This window comes from Kogia breviceps, chromosome 2, assembly GCF_026419965.1.
Source record: "Kogia breviceps isolate mKogBre1 chromosome 2, mKogBre1 haplotype 1, whole genome shotgun sequence".
NCBI lineage: Eukaryota > Metazoa > Chordata > Mammalia > Artiodactyla > Physeteridae > Kogia > Kogia breviceps.
Genome location: NC_081311.1, coordinates 77864636 through 77881368, shown reverse-complemented (window position 1 = coordinate 77881368; position 16733 = coordinate 77864636). Strand labels below are relative to the sequence as shown.

The 16733-nt window shown below is 43.4% G+C and overlaps 1 protein-coding gene across 1 annotated transcript; it reads right to left on the bottom strand.

Moving 5' to 3' along the window:
* Positions 1-8857: 8857 nt before the first annotated feature.
* Positions 8858-16531, bottom strand: ZP4 (zona pellucida glycoprotein 4). Its single transcript, XM_059052930.2, has 12 exons — positions 16326-16531; positions 15923-16044; positions 15741-15843; positions 14535-14687; positions 13603-13790; positions 12957-13054; positions 11530-11660; positions 11158-11347; positions 10934-11081; positions 10548-10623; positions 9214-9330; positions 8858-9005 (listed from the first exon to the last, which is right to left on the bottom strand). The coding sequence occupies exons 1-12, from the start codon at positions 16501-16503 to the stop codon at positions 8902-8904; spliced, it is 1608 nt and encodes a 535-aa protein (XP_058908913.1). The 5' UTR covers positions 16504-16531; the 3' UTR covers positions 8858-8901.
* Positions 16532-16733: the final 202 nt, after the last annotated feature.

Below are 16733 nucleotides of genomic sequence, written 5' to 3'. Positions count from 1 at the left end.
GGAAACTCCAGACAGTTGTGGAACAGAAATAAGCCATCTCTGCCATTCTGCCACGCTCTTGTTTGAACTCCTGACCTACAGTGGTATATAGAGTGGGAAGTGAAATTCCTCATCATTTCTGCAATGATTAGAAATGCTGCCTTTTTTGTATGTTAAATTCATTGATGTAAATGATTTTGTTTCAACTCTCTGCCTTGTTCTGTTGATGTGTTTATCCATTGCAGACAATTTTCACAGTGTTCACAGATTGGTCGCTTTACCATATTCTTTGGCATTTGCTGGACACATCAGGCTGTTTGTCATCTCTCTGGCTTTGTTCATGCTTTTTCTTCTGCTTGGAATGTTCTCCTTTCTCTCTCTCCAAGCCCTGAAACTCTCTCTGCCCTTCCCATCCCAACCATTCATCAATCTAATCCCCAACTTCCTAAGCCCTCACTTCACGCTCAGGTCCCTGTATGTGGCCATAGACAATACCCTTTCTTGTCTCTATCTTTGTATCACAATTACCTTAATAAGTTTTTATTCTCTAGACTGAGTTCTGATCCTCAGTACCTCCCTCACACAGTGCCCGGCATAGAAGGAGTGTTTAAGAAAACATCATTGAGCAAAGAATTTTACTTTTGCTTTCACAAGTGAGTGTGTCCCTCATTCTTGCCAAGGGAAGCACCAGATGGATGGGAAACCAAAACAATCTTTGTCAACCTCCCATGATAAATTCAAAAGAGACCTAGATAAGTAAGAGTTTTTCTCTTCTGTAGGATGTAGCATACTATAAACAGTAATTTTTGCTATGTTTGTCCCTGTGTCTATATATTTAACAGCTGTGATATCACAAATGACATTAATATGTAGAAGAGAGTTATGAGAATTAAATACGGTATATTTAATGAGCTTAGCACAGCGCACATAAAATGCACAAAAACTGGTAGAGATTCTCAACATTAATATTATCACTATTATTACCAGAGTCATCACCATTTATTAAACATATACTTATTTGGCACTGTGAGCATTAAGTAAAATAATCCATGGAAATTGCTTACATAGTGTCTGGCATGTTATATATGCTAAAAAATGGTAATTATTATTTTATGCTCCCTAAACACCTATTTCAGAGGTTAAAATGCACAAATTAATCTTTTCCTCTCAACACCATTTGTTTCATAGAATAACCTTTCATTTAGGTAAGTTCAACAGGGTAGACTCATGATTAATTCTGCATCTCATTTTGTTTTTAATTTTACCCAGTGCATCATTAACATGAAATAAATATTTATTACAATCATAATATTTAAATACCACTGCTTTTGTGCTCTGTATACTTTTCCATTAATACATTCTGCTAAACTTTTTCATCAGACCTCAGCTGGGGAAGCACTTTCATCGTGCTACCCTATTTCAATGGTTAAAGTTTCCATATTTTATCCAAAAGAAGATGGTTCTTGTGATACCAGAGGGTTAAAAAAAGGCTAAAATAACAGTGTAGGGAATCTTATAATGTAGACAGTGGGGTAAAATGAGGGAAAGTTCATTCCCAGGAAATACAGAATATTAAGTTGACTGATCCCAAACCAAGGACATCGAGTCATCCCGGAGGTGTCTAAGGGTTTCTGTGTCATCTTACGGAGGCCACTCCAATAGACTGTATTAAGCTTTTCTGCGTGCTAATTGCAAAAAGGGTTGACTCATTGAATTTAAATGTGACTTTGACAGAAGGTTTCTTCCCCGGCCGTCATTATGAATGGATTTATTTATGAATGCTTTCCCATCACCTGTCCCTGTGGCTTCCTGGGCAACAGCAAATGCCAGAAACAGCATGCTTGCAGGTAGAATCCCTTTGAAGGAGACAAGGAAGACAGCATGCAAAGCATTACCAAGAGCGTGGAGCTTGATCTAATGGCCTAGTGCAGAGTATGATGCAGGCACATAAAAGCACCGTTGACCCTGGGCTCAGCCTTCCCCACTGCCCAGCTTTACTTTGGGAAGCTCAGCAAAAAACGCCAACACACACACCAGGGTCTTCTTCCTATCCCGGTCAAATAAAAAGCCATCTTGTAAAACTGGTTTTTCCTGTATACAGAATACTTTGCTAAGCCCATGGGAAGACACAAAGGCAAAATGTGCCCTCCAGGACTCCTGATGGGTATCTGGTCATCCTGAGCTGATGCATCCTTACTCTTTGGAGGCTACTGGCCTTCTGGACAAGAGACAGATGACATACACATAGAAAAAAATAAGTGATACCATATACAGGTATATACCTGTATGCCAAGTTGATACCAAATAACAGGTATACCATATACACATGAGGCTTCCTTCTTCTGGCCTGACATACTCTTGAGGACAGTTACTTTCAGGAAGAGTGACTGGGAGTGGGGAATGGTAGTTCTTTATATTTGTGCTTTTCTATATGATTTGATTTTTTTTCTAATTTGGTCATACACATTAGTATTTTTATTGGTAGGATTATGGGTCTTCTTATTGTCTTTATGTTTTTTCATGTTTAAAAATCATTTACAGGTTTATCCACATCACTACAAATGACCCAATTTCATTCCTTTTTATGGCTGAGTAATATTCCATTGTATATATGTACCACATCTTCTTTATCCATTCATCTGTCGATATACATTTAGGTTGCTCAACAGATGAATGGATAAAGAAGATGTGGTACATATATACAATGGAATATTACTCAGCCATAAAAAGGTACAAAATTGGGTCATTTGTAGTGATGTGGATGAACCTGGAGTCTGTCATAGAGTGAAGTAAGTCAGAAAGAGAAAAACAAATATTGTTTATCAACACATATGGAATCTAGAAAAATGGTACCGATGAACCTATTTGCAGGGCAAGAAGAGAGACACAGACATAGAGAACGGACTTGTGGACACAGGTGGGGAAGGGGTGGGTGGAACAAATTGAGAGAGTAGCATTGACATATATACACTACCATGTGTAAAATAGTTAGCTAGTGGGAAGCTGCTGTATAGCACAGAGAGCTCAGCTCAGTGTTCTGTGGTGACCTAGGGGGTGGGATTGGGGTGGGGGGGGGAGGGAGGCTTATGAGGGAGGGGATATATGTATAAACTAACACAATGCTGTAATCAATTATACTCCAATAACAAAAGAATCATTTATAAATGTTACTTTGCAGTATGAGATAAGAAATGTTGGTGAAGATTGGAGAAATTGGGACCCTCATACATTGTTGGTAGGAATGTAAAATGGTGGAACCACTTTGGAAAACAGTTAAGTTTCTCAAAATGTTAAACATCGAGTTACCAGATGACCCAGAACTTCTATTTCTAGGTATATAACCTAGAGAAAAATATATGTCCATACAAGAACTTGTACACAAATTCATGGCAGCATTATTCTTAATAGCCAAAGGTGGAAACAACCCAAATGCCCATCAACTGATAAATGGATACACAAAATGTAACAATGGAATATTATCCAGTCCTAAAAAGGACTGAAGTACAGACACATGATATGGCATAAACGAACCTTGAAAACATTATGCAATGAAAGAAGCCAGTCACAAAAGGCCACATATTATATGATTTCATTTATGTGATCTGCTCCAGATCAGACAAATCGATAGAGACAGACAGTAGATTAGTGAATGTCGGGGGTTGGGGAATGGTGGGAATCAGGAGAGGCTTCTAATGGGGTTTCTTTGAGGATGATGAAAATGTTCTAAAATTGAGTGTAGTGATGGTTGCACAACTCTGAATATACTAAACCACCACTGAATTGTACAAATTAAATGGATAATTGTATGGAACATGGGTTATATGTCAATAAGGATGTTAAACTATGAGAACCAAAGGCTAGGCTTCTGAAGAGAAAAGCACACTATAGTTGCTACTGGATTTGTGATTTTTCTTTGCGGCAGTTTTTTTCCTTGCTTAAGTACTTTTCCTCAAGGGGAGAAACAAGTTGTAGGTGTTTTAATGGGAAATTTGAAATCTGTGGCTTTCCTAATTGTCAAAAGATAAAGATGTAAGTTTGTGCGAAGGGACAGTCCACATTTATCATGAAGTTTTTGTCATTCCTGTGAACCAAAGGGGTTGCTAACAGAGGCAGACAGTCTGCATGCCCTAAAAGCTCTGACTGGTCAGGAGTTCCTATACTAGGGGATGGGTGTGTTCTGGTTAAGATCCGGCCATCCATTCTCTGGGAATTTTCTAGGCTCCTTTAAATCTGGTTAAATTATGTCATAGTTTGGTGTGATTCACTGAGCAAATGTTCCCTGAGCTCCTGGTCTGTGCCAGGCTCTTCGTCCTGGACAAGGACGGGGGACTTTTTAGGATGAAAGTCTGACTTTGATGAGATCTGGGTAGCACGACCAGCCACTGGCAACAAGAACCTGACCTCCAAACAACCACCTCCTGGGTCTCAGGGCTGCTTCTCTGGTATGCCTCTGCCATGATGAGGAATCACTGTCTGGTGGACATGTGGGTCTCTCTCCCGAGGCTGGCACCTTTCCCCTCTCCCTGATCTCCACCTGGCTCCCCAGCCCCCAGTCCCTAACATTTACCCCACAGAGGACAAGACTAACTCTCGGGGTAAGAAAGAAGATGCCTTATTTAAAAACTGACCTCATAGGTATTTTTGACACATGTAAAACAAATTCAACCTCTTGAGACAGCAGTGCTTCTACGCCAGAGAGGGGACAATTAACTGACCAGGCACATAATAACACCTGGTAAACCGGAAGTAGCTATTACAATCCAACCCTTTATTCCAATATTAAGACAAAATTCTGTTGGTATAACAAATTTTATCTAATTTCTCTGAAACCTATTCTTTATTTTACAACCATAAATCTTTGTGTAGTCAGCCCTTTCTTCTCTGCTCCCTCCGTTCCCAGCCACTTTGCTTGAAATGAGAGCCTTCATTTGATTTGGCCATTTCTCATGACCTGACTGGGCTACCTGGGAGTGCTGGGCAGGTGATTTATTTCTCTGTGGCAACGTCCTCAGTCTCATGTCAAAGCAATACTTCTTGGGAAAAGTGAGAAGTTGGTAAGTGGCAGAACTACCTAATTTCTGCTACTTCTGTCCTATGGCTATTGCAGTAAGGCTTGCTCAGACTTTTATTAAATAAAAGCTATTAGCTTTCAGACAGCAGAAGTATGCTGTGGTGTAAGACACAAAAGCACCTCACCAGCTCACAGCATGAAAATTCTGAGCAAGGAATCAGGGAAGTACAATTTCCAAGGGAGAGCTAGGAAGCAGGACAAGTGGGAAATGACTGAAGGAGATTAAATTTTTGGTTCTTAGATTATTCTTAAAGACAGAAATAAATAATTTAGTCCTTACTTCAGGAGTGAGAAGGTTGAGTCTGTAGAGGTTAAATGTCTGGCCAACAGTCATGCCATATCCTGGTCTGAATATTCTGGGTAGCAGGAGGTTGATATTCTCTATTAAAGAAATCACAGGATTCCACCTGAATGGCTACTGTGACATCAGGTTCAACTTCTGGTTTCCTATTGTTTCTCCTGTTCCCAGACCACATAAGTTAAGTTTCTTGTTGGGTGTTGAAATAGAGTCCTCTATTGTTCATCCCTAGTATGAAGGAGAGTTTATTTCATTGCACATGAAGATCCAATAAAATTATGTTTCAATTTATGGGGCTGATGTTAAGATGCTGTTTGCAGTCTTCTGCCAGCTGCTTTGGGTTTTCTTAGATTTGCCCTAAGATAAAATTGTTTCCCTGGAAAAATGAAGGAAACTTAATACTTCTTAAGTCCCTACATGGTTGGTGACCAGCAGATCTTTATTCTCATTGACTCTGAAGATGTTAATTTTGTCTGTCTTACAATTTTTGTGAATTCTAGTATATTTCATTGGCTTAAAGTTCCCTTGCTTGTAGGCTGATTAGACACAGACAGCAACCACACCCCAGCTTGCTAAACACTGAGGAGGAGGAAACAGTCCTAACAAAATTTGCAGTTACGAACTTGCAGTGTCAGAAACTAGAGCAATGATACAGATGGTTAAAAAGCACATGAAAGGATGCTCAAAATCACTAATTATTACAGAAATGTAAATCTAAACTACAATGAGGTATCATCTCACACTGGTCAGAATGGCCCTCATCAAAAAATCTACAAACAATGAATGCTGGAGAGGGTGTGGAGAAAAGGGAGCCCTGCTATGCTGATGGTGGGAATGTAAACTGGTAGAGCCACTATGGAGAACAGTATAGAGGTTACTTAAAAAACTAAAAATATAGCTACCACATAATCCTGCAATTCCACTCTTGGGCATACATCTGGAGAAAACTATAAATCTAAAAGATACATGCACCCCAATGTTCATTGTAGCACTATTTACAATAGCCAGGACCTGGAAGGAACCTAAATATTCATCAACAGATGAATGGATAAAAGATGTGGTACATATATACAAGGGAACATTACTCAGCCACAAAAAAGGACAAAATAATGCCATTTGCAGCAACACGGATGAAACTAAAGATTATCATACTAAATGAAGTCAGACAGAGAAAGACAAATATATGATATCACGTATGGGGAATCTAAAAAAGGCTACAAATGAACTTATCTACAAAATAGAAGTAGAGTTACAGATATAGAAAATAAGGGACTTTCCTGGCAGTCCAGTGGTTATTAGGACTTTACCTTCATTATAGGGGTTGTGGGTTTAATCCCTGGTTGGAGAGCTAAGATCCCACATGCCTCATGGCCAAAACACCAAAATATAAAACAGAAGCAATATTGTAACAAATTCAATAAAGACTTTAAAAATGGTCCATCAAAAAAATCTTAAGGGAACTTACGGTTATGGGGTGGTTAACAGTGGGAGAGAGATAAATTGGAAGATCAGGATTGACACACATATACACTACTATATATAAAATAGATAACTAATAAGGGCCTACTGTATAGCACAGGGAACTCTGTAACAGCTTATATGGGAAAAGAATCTAAAAAAGTGGATATATGTATAACAGATTCATTTTGCTGTACAATACAACATTGTAAATCAACTAAACCAATAAAAATTATATTAAAAAGTGATGACAGAGGGGACAGGAGACAGCTGTGGGCCCCCATAGGCTGGACTAGGCATAAGCTAAGGAGGAGGAGCCAACACTAGACTATAGCACAAACTATAAACTGTTTACCTCCCCAAAACAGATGAGATCTGGGTAGCACTAAATTCTTATGGGATTTAGAGCAACTAAAACTCTACAAAGCTAGTATGAGTGTTAAGAGATTAGAAATACTTTGGAAAAAGTTTTAACTTCATAAGCAACTGCCAAACCATACACTTTGTGCAGTTCGACTCCTTGATATCCAAGATAAGACATCTTGACAAAGAAGTTTAAGACTGTTTGGTTTAGTTATCTATTGTGCCTTAAAAAAAAAAAGTCACCCCAAACTGTGGTAGCTTATAACAATCATTTCTCATGGTTGTGGTGGAGCAGGTATTTGGAAGTGGCTCAGCTGGGTGGTTCTGGTGCAGTCTTGAGGTTTTGGTTAGATGTGGACTAGGGCTGGAGGATCAACTTCCAAGGAGGCTCATTCACATGGCTCTTGGCTGGGGGGCCTCAGTCCTTCTCCACAGGGCTGCTTCAGTATACTTACTGAAGCATAACAGCTAGCTTCTCCAGAGCAAACGATCCAAGGCAGAAGCTGTGCTGTCTTTTATAACCTAGTGCCACTAACACCATCATGTTCACCATGTTCTATTGTCACACAGCCATTTTGATTTCAAGTAGGAGATTGCACAAGGCTGTTGTATACAGGAAGGAGTTTTACTAATCACCCCAAGCTAGAAACAACGTTACACCTCAAAGTGACCTGGAAGTTGTTCCATGAAGATGAATGGTCTTAATCTTATTTAACCAGGCATATTTTCATAGCTCCCCCCCCAGGGAGAGAGAAGATCCACAGAGGTTGGCAAACAGTGTTAGTTACCAGAGTTCTTGGAGTAGGACATTCACCTTGAGAAGTCAGGATAATTCATTTTTCTCCTGTTTTTTCTACTAATCTTAAGAGCTACTAAACTATGAAATTACTTGCTGGTTCTGGGGCAAAACAAAGCCTCTTCTGATCAAGCTACTCCCAGTTGATCAATTCATGATCAGTTTCTTTTTTAGGCATTAGTTTCCAAGTGCAATGCTTGGAATAGAAAGATCAGGATCACCTGAGGAATGGTGATAAATTCAAGTTCATAAGCCTCAGCCCAGACCTACTTAATCAAAGTCTGGGGGTGGGGGCAGTAACTGTTTCCATCAGCCCTCCTTTGATCCTGATGCACACGAAAGTTGGAGAACCAATGGTCTAGAACAGCAGTCCCCAACCTTTTTTGGCACCAGGGACCGGTTTTGTGGAAGACAATTTTTCCCAAGGACGGGGGTGGTGGAGAGGTGGTTCAGATGGTAACGCCAGAGATGGGGAACGGCAGATGAAGCTTCGCTCGCTTGCCCACTGCTCATCTCCTGCTGTGAGGCCCGGTTTCTAACAGGCCAAGGACCGGTACAGGTCCATGGCCCAGGGGTTGGGGGCACCTGAGCTAGAAGAGTCGTGACTAGCTCTAGACTAGTTCTACCTAAGTTGGATCGACTTTGTGGAAGACTTTTGTTCTACACCCTCATAAACTTGTAAAAGATCTGCTAAGCCTGAGATACTAAGTTCTTGTAGATTCTGCTTGAGTTGTCAACCAACTATGAAATTCTACTGAAATGTTCTCTTCAGAAGATAGGAGAGCTGCAGAAGAAAAAATTACCCCAAGCTGGAAAGAGGTGATGCTAACAGTACATGAGCTAGTGAAAAGAAATTACTTTTTACCTTTCAAATGAGAAGCTGAGCACAGGCTAGCAGTGCAATCTGGTTTTATTAACACATTTGGTCTGAGTAGCTCATCTCCGTTTCCTGATGGCCAGGTAGGACACTAACAAGGCTCCAATGATTAAGGTTCCAGAAAGGCCAGCCACCCACAGAGCTTGGGAGCCTGCGGGAGACCCTGTAGGATGGAAAGGCAAATTAATCCATGCTGAAAATCAAGTGATTCTACATCCTAATAAAGACTGCCAGTCTTGAGCTACAGGAAAAAAAAAGCTAGACCATTCCTTTTGAGGTTCACATTGACCAAATCAGTAAGGGAAGCAAGGGTGAGCAAGTAGCTTTGGTTTGACCAATGGTTCAGATACAGGAGGTCTCCTTCTACTCACTTGAGTATTTATGGAGTTTTTCTGCAGAGTCCTGAGTGGCTTGGAGTAAAATCATGGGACCCTGGCTAGAAATGCTAGCAGTGCTGTTCTGAAAATGGATGTCAGAGCTTCTTCTTCCTATTGGAGAGATGAGTTAAGGCTTTGTTAGTACATGTGGTATGAGTGGTTAAGGAGTCTAAAATAGTGCCAGGTCCCTTGGAATGGATAGCTCTGCTCCATGGGCCTCAAGAAAAACCTCAATGTGTTCGACACAAAGTCTCAGACTTGCTCATTTGTATTAACACTTTCAGAGAAATGATGACTTTGGACTATCCCCAAACTATCATTCTTCTTATGTAGAGATGCTTGAACAGTTTTACCTTAGTACTGAGACCCTATGATATAAAGGTACCTGGTAAGACACTAATAGCAGAGCTCTGTTTGAATCCTATTTCTATTGCCAGTTGTAGATCTTTGAACTTTCAAAGTTTTAGTTTTTATAGACATATATGTATTCAAGTGTGTGTATCATTGCAGTTGGATGTTGAATATTTAATCTATTAGATAATAGTTATGATAAATACTATGAGGTGTTTTCTTTGCCATAAGGGACTTAAAGCCTCAGGGGTCATGAATCCCAATTAATTCAGGAGCCAGGTAAAATTTGTGGGATCAGGTGGAATATACAACTGTATGAGCATTGGGCCTAATCATTAGAGCACATAACTAAGTCTGCAATCCTATTCCACCCATAAGCCTTCAGGCCTTGTTGCCAGACCTGCCTTCAAGTATAGAGGTCTACATTTATATCTGGATAGACCAGAAATGTTTTATTAGATTATAGGCTGTGAACCCATTTGACTCCTGGCTAAGTCAAAATTTATATGGAGAAGAGCTAAAGCTGAGAGTTTTCAGGATTTATAGCTTATATTTAGAAGGCCTGGAATTCTAGGAAACTAGTTGTATTTCTGTTCTACTGCATTGTGAAAATACTTAAGGAAGCCTCATTAATAAGAAGAATCTTCTGGGGCTTCCCTGGTGGTGCAGTGGTTGAGAGTCCGCCTGCTGAGGCAGGGGACACGGGTTCATGCCCCGGTCCGGGAAGATCCCACATGCCGCGAAGCGGCTGGGCCCGTGAGCCATGGCCGCTGAGCCTGCGCGTCCGGAGCCTGTGCTCCGCTACGGGAGAGGCCACAACAGTGAGAAGCCCGCGTACCGAAAAAAAAAAAAAAAAAAAAAAAAAAAAAAAGATGAATCTTCGGTTTGACTCATTTGCCACAGGCTAAAGAAGGTTTGCTCTGGGACGCCAAATACACTGAAATCTGTCCTCTGGTGTAGACAGCTTGGAAACTTACGTCTGGCAGGACAGGTTGTCACACAGGATGGTGTCCCAGCAGGCTGGCAGACCGATGCACTGCAGTGCAGATATACCTGGGAGCCAACAGAATTGGGATCATGGTATAACACATCGTGATAAGTCTTCAAACCTGCTTTATCTCCCCCAGGAAGAAATCAAGAAGTTTCAGAAAATCCTGAAAAACCAAGCTGACATCACAGAAACACTAAAATACTCAATTCTAGTTGACATGTCACACAGGCCACTGGCATCCCCTGAATGCTCCAAAGCAGTACCAACAACCAACGTTTAAGGGCCACTTCGGCTGAAGAGTGGTACGGTGTGAAAACACTTGAGCTGGGGGGTTTAGAGCCCTGCTGAAGAACACAGAAGGGGGCATCATACCGGTCCCTTGAGTGCCTGCTTTGCCACTGAGTTCACGAAACTGAAGGTGGAAATGCTGAAGCGCTGGTAGTGAGAAGGAAACGGCAGCTCCAAGACTCTCCGGACAGGGATCAGTTTGGTCTGATAGTTGTCTCCAGTATAGGGGCATCTAAGCAAGGATATCCAGCAGTCAAGATGAGCTTCGTAGAGGGTATTTAACATAGGTGCAGGAAAAAGCCACTTACCCATTTACCAGCATGGGCCACTGGGGCTGGAGCAGGGCGTTTGTGCTGGGTGTGGCCCAACACTGGTGTAGGCGCAGCTCTAGACTGGGGTCTGTTCTGTGTTGGATGGAGACTTCCACGTAGATGGGATCCCGAAGCAACTTCACCACTGGGTAGTCACTAGCAGTGTAGTAGGAGCTATAGTGTTTGTCTGCAAGAGGCCAAAACAAGTTGAAGCGGCAAAGAGCTTGGAACCTCTAGGTGGCTTGAGATAGACCATCACCCACATAAACACCTCTGGCAAGTATCTTGTTACCCAGGTAGGGTCGTGACGCCCAGAGAAGAGACAAGACTTGGACTAGAGGCCAGATACTCCACAAAAGAGGGTCTTACCTTTGGCAATCTGAAGTTCCAGAGTGAGGTGTCCAGGCTGGGTCTCAGGAAGGGGTGGTGGGAGAGTAAAAACCTGGACATTAACTGGAAGAGCATTGCTGCTTGTAGAGTAGCTACAACTGATTTGAAGCCTGCAGAAAAACAAGATTTTAGCTACTATCTTGGGTGGGAGGACCATGTCACCTCTTTAAGGTTTGAGGAACCATTAAGTGCTAGGTGTTAGAACAAGTTTATAAACGTGTTGTGTGATTCTGGCCTTGTGAGAGCTATCGTTAGGGAGACTGATATGTAAACAAGATCAGTGTTTGAGAGTTTGATATAAAAACCATACAACAAATAGATATGGTCAACAGATGAATGGATAAAGAGGTGCTAGATACAATGGAACACTACTCAGCCATAAAAAAGAATGAAATGATGCCATTTGCAGCAACATGGATGGACCCACAGATGGTCATACTAAGTGAAATCAGACTCAAAGACAAATATCATATGATATCACTTACATGTGGAATCTAAAATAGGACACAAATGAACTCATCTATGAAACAGAAACAGACTCACAGACAGGGAACAGACTTGTGGTTGCCAAGGGGGAGAGAGCATGGGGGAGGGATGGATTGGGAGTTTGGGATTAGCAGATGCTAACTATTACATAGAGACTGGATAAATAAGGTCCTACTGTACAACATACGGAACTATATTCAATACCCTGTAACAAACCATAATGGAAAATATGAAAAATATATATAACCGAATCACTTTGCTGTACAGCAGAAATTAACACATTGTAAGTCAACTATACTTCAGTTAAGAAATAGATATGGTACTATGAGAAAAACGTACCTTCTGAGGAGGGGGTAGTCAGGGAAGAGGTTGCAGGGGATTTGATAAAAGTAACAGATAGACGAGAGAAAAGTATGGAGGCAAGAAGCTTGAGGGCCCCTGAATACTCTAGAAGCACAATCTGGGGTTAGGGAATAGTGAGGGAAGGACTGAGAAAGATTAGGCTGGAGAAGTAGTAGCAGTTTCATGCAGAGCCCTGCAAGTTATGCTCAAGATGTTAAGCTTAAGCTCTAGGAAGACAAAGAGAAAGCTTTAAGTATGCTGGCTGAAGTTTTAAAGGGATTCATTTTGCTACAGCTTAACAGTGGAGGTAGAAGCAAGAGACCAGAGTGAGAAACAAAAGACCCGGTGAAATGAATTAGAAGTCAGGTAAGTTTGAGGTTTAGATCAAGTTGGTGGCAGTAATGCAGGGCTATTGGATCAAATCATGGTCAGTGAGATTGGACAACCAAGGCAGTTGAGATTCTCCTTTCATGAGATGGTCATTTCTGGATTCCTGTTTACTCTAAAACTCCTGCTTTATGCGAGAAGGGAAGCCAGGCATTCTGGTCAGGCAAGGTCAGGTTAACTAAGACCCTTACCTGAATATACTGTCTCGGGTGATAGAACCATGGCTCCAAGTTCTCACATCCCGAGTTGCAAGCAGCTCGTTTTCATATACTGCCTGGTTTCCAGTGATCTACAAGGGCAGGTAAAGAAGTCTTGTCACTCCTGCAAGCCAGATGCTGCTTCACTCATAATTTGCTTTGGTTCAGGGCTCAGCAAGGCTGTCCTATTATAGGTTGCATTTTTCACAACATGAGTGGAGGCAAGAGCAGGTGGCATTGACTAGCTGGCAAGTTATCACTTCACCTTACTTTCAGGACAAAGGGACAGGAAGAGGCTTTTGAGTACTCCGATGAGGCAGCCAGAAAAACTACCGATCTCAGCTGACCTCCCTGCTCGTTTCTCAGGGCAGGGCAGTGGGAAGAACCTGTCATTTGTTCTTCTACAGTGTGGTAAGGGGTGCTAGCCCCTCGCTGGAGCACAGGTGGGATGACTTAGCCAAGTGCCCTGGGGGAGGTTTTGGCTTCCGGCTTTCTCAGTGATGAAGCCCTCTCCGTCCTAGAGACCATCCTACACACCAAGCACTAGTCACGGCTAAACCATTCCAGTTCTCCCCCCATCACTAGGGCATTCCTACCCAACTTCAAGTGAGGACCAGAGCCCAAGGTCAGCTCTTCTTACCCATTTTGTAGTACCACAGGCAGTAAACGGAAACCGGAACAGGACAAAGGTGTGTGTTGCCGTCACCGGTCTACATTCACTGTCATTCCTGAAGGCCAAGTGCACAGAATTCAGCAGCAGTGGGGGCGAGGTCACATTCCGAGACACAGCGATGGAGAAGTGGCCGTCCTGGGTACAGCGTGCAGTCACTGAAACACCAGAGCAACGGTGCTGAAGGCAGGTCATCTCGCTTGTTACTGAGCCAGCCAGACAAGAGTCTATTCAGTTTAGTTCTTTAAAATCCCCCGCCCTCCTCTCCCCCGCCTCCTAGAAAAGCTGCATTACCGGCTAGTGACCTTGACGCAGGCTCAGCCACCCAGAGCTCCAGCAAGGCCCTGGGTGGCCACCTGGGTTTGAATCTTGCCTCCACCACTTATTGTGTGGCCTCAAGCAAAGTATTTAGCCTCCTTGCATCAACTCATCTGTAGAATGGGGATAGCCGTACCTGCTTGGTTTTACTGATCAGCTAGAATTCAGAGCATAGAATTGTGTGGCATCTAGGTGTTTAATAAGGGGAAAACTTGGAGCATGGTTTGGGACAAATAATCATCTTTTGAAATAAAGCTCTCTAGACAATCAGCCACCAGTGGCTATTTCTTGGGAATTGGTTAAGTTTCTGTCAATTAGCACCTTGCACACAGACTTAGCTTCTTGAGTTCATTGAGTGTTACTTACTTTACATTGGATTCTAGGAGAATAAACAATGGACGGCTGTAGAAAGCTCTGTCACTCACGGTCAAGTGTTCTAGGAGGTGTTGCTTATACATCAACCTCTGGTCATCTTTAGTATTTGCCTTCTGGATGGGGGTGGCGGAGATAACCCTCCTCTGGGTTTAGTTAATGGTAATTGCAGGCAATTTTCTTCAGCTGATTTCAAAGATACAGTGACTCACCTGTGTTTCCATAGTAACAGGAACTGACCTCTTCAGAATCGTAGCAGCAGCCTAGCTGCTTGCAGTCTCCTTGAGTGATGGGTGAAGGAGCACATGGCAGTCTGTCCCACACTGGGACAGAGTCGCAAAGGCCAACATTTGGGATGTCTAGGGCTAGATTTTGCAGAGAAGAGCAACACTAAGTAACAAAGGTTGGTCTTTAAGAAGAGACCATTTCATTACAAAGCATTAGCGCTAACATATATATACACTACCAAATGTAAAATAGATAGCTAGTGGGAAGCAGCTGCATAGCACAGGGAGATCAGCTCTGTGCTTTGTGTCCACCTAGAGGGGTGGGATAGGGAGGGTGGGAGGGAGACGCGAGAGGGAGGAGATATGGGAATATATGTATATGTATAGCTGGTTCACTTTGTTATACAGCAGAAACTAACTCACCATTGTAAAGCAATTATACTCCAAAAAAGACATTAAAAAAAAAGAATTCTTAATTCTGTTCTTTAAAAGGCACTTCTCAATCTTAGTGTACTCTAAATTACCATCATTTTGAAATACAGTTCTGATTCAGTAGGTGGGGAGTGGGGCCTATGATCCTGTAATTTATCAGTATTACCCCAGTGGCTTCAGCCTAACAAGGCAGGTGTGAAGAATTACAAGTTCGACTCTTAAGACTGAGGTAGGGCTCCCGGGTGGCAAGGCAAGATTTGCTGGAGTTGAGTTGGTGTCAAACTTCCTATTAATTACCCAGTTAAGTAATCGAGGAGTGCCCCTAGCTGATGGGGCTGAGCCCTATTCTCAGCTCAGTCTGCTTCTTGAAAGCATTTGCAGAGTCTCCTTGATAACTTCAGCTTCCTTCCCTACCCTTCAAGTCGGGGGGAGCTCTGGTCCTGGGATAACTCTCGGTTGAATCCCAGCTCGGCCACCTACCAGTGAGGGGCACTTGGTAGGCTCTCTGCTGGGGGCCAGCAAGAGGGCTCACAGCACTGGGCTGGGATTATAGGTGACACGTGCAGCACCACCCACAGTGCCTGGGCCCCAAGTCATCGCTCAGGTGGTGGTTATCCTAAGGTCTCCTGTGGAAGGGAGAGTTAGAAGACAGTCCTCTATGGGTGCCTGGGGTCACGGCACACAGCAGGTAGAAGATGCCCGAGGGCATCTTCCAGGCAGCTCCATACCACCCAGAACCTGGAAGTTTCCAGCCCTTACCTGGGAGATCCACAGGACACCTGAACAGCTTTGTCTCTGACACCGTCCTGCGCCCACCCGCATCTGCTCCTTCAACTCCAACCGGCAAGATGTAGTGGGAGTCCTGGAGAGACAGGCCCCGGGAGTCAGCCTGGAGCGTGGCACGAGTGCCTCAGCGTTCCTGAGGACGGGGTCGTACTCACCCACTCAGTGACATAGCAGCCGCTGTAGGACACGTCCACCACCAGGGAGCTGCCAGGGCCCTCGATGACCCAGGTGCCACACTCAGAGTCATTCTGCAGCCTGTGCGGCAGCCCGCGATTATCTGGGGGCAGGGAAGGGGGGAAAGCACAGATGGTCGGTCACCACCATCAGCAGTGCCGGGAAAGGACTGCCAGCTTTGCCTTAGACCCCAGGGCCAGCTGCCAAGAAAAGAGGAACAAAAGGGGAATCAGATTCAGAAGCAAAGCTACATTTTCAAGGACTTGTTCTACAGAGAGAAGCGGGAGAGTTTAGCAAAGGGAGGAAGCATTAGGACAGGAAGCAGAGGGCAGCTCTAGGCAGTAGAGAAGGCACGCCATTGCCTGACTCAGCCTTCAAACCTACCCCAAGCTACTAGTGCAGGAGGGGTCGCTGTCTCCTGGCTGAGAAGGCTTATGGTGAACTGAAAGCTCCTTAGCCCACAGCGGAGTCCACCGGGATAACCTGGTGCCTCGGGCTCATGCTGGCCACTCAGAGCAACAGACAGCGGAAACCAGAGCCAGAGAGATTGCAGCAGCCACATAGCAGCGTCGCCGGGAGCCTGACCGACCGCACTTCCGGTCCTGCACTTCCTCTCCCAAGAACCCGCGCTCCCCATGCCCTTTATATACAGAGGGAAAGCTGCTTTCAGGTGTACATCTATGTAGCATGCAGGTGGGACTCCTTTGGAAAGAGTGATTCCTCCAGCTTCATTCATTGTAGGCCACAGTCGGCAGCTGCAGTGCTTTAAACATCAAAATCAGGTGGTCTTCA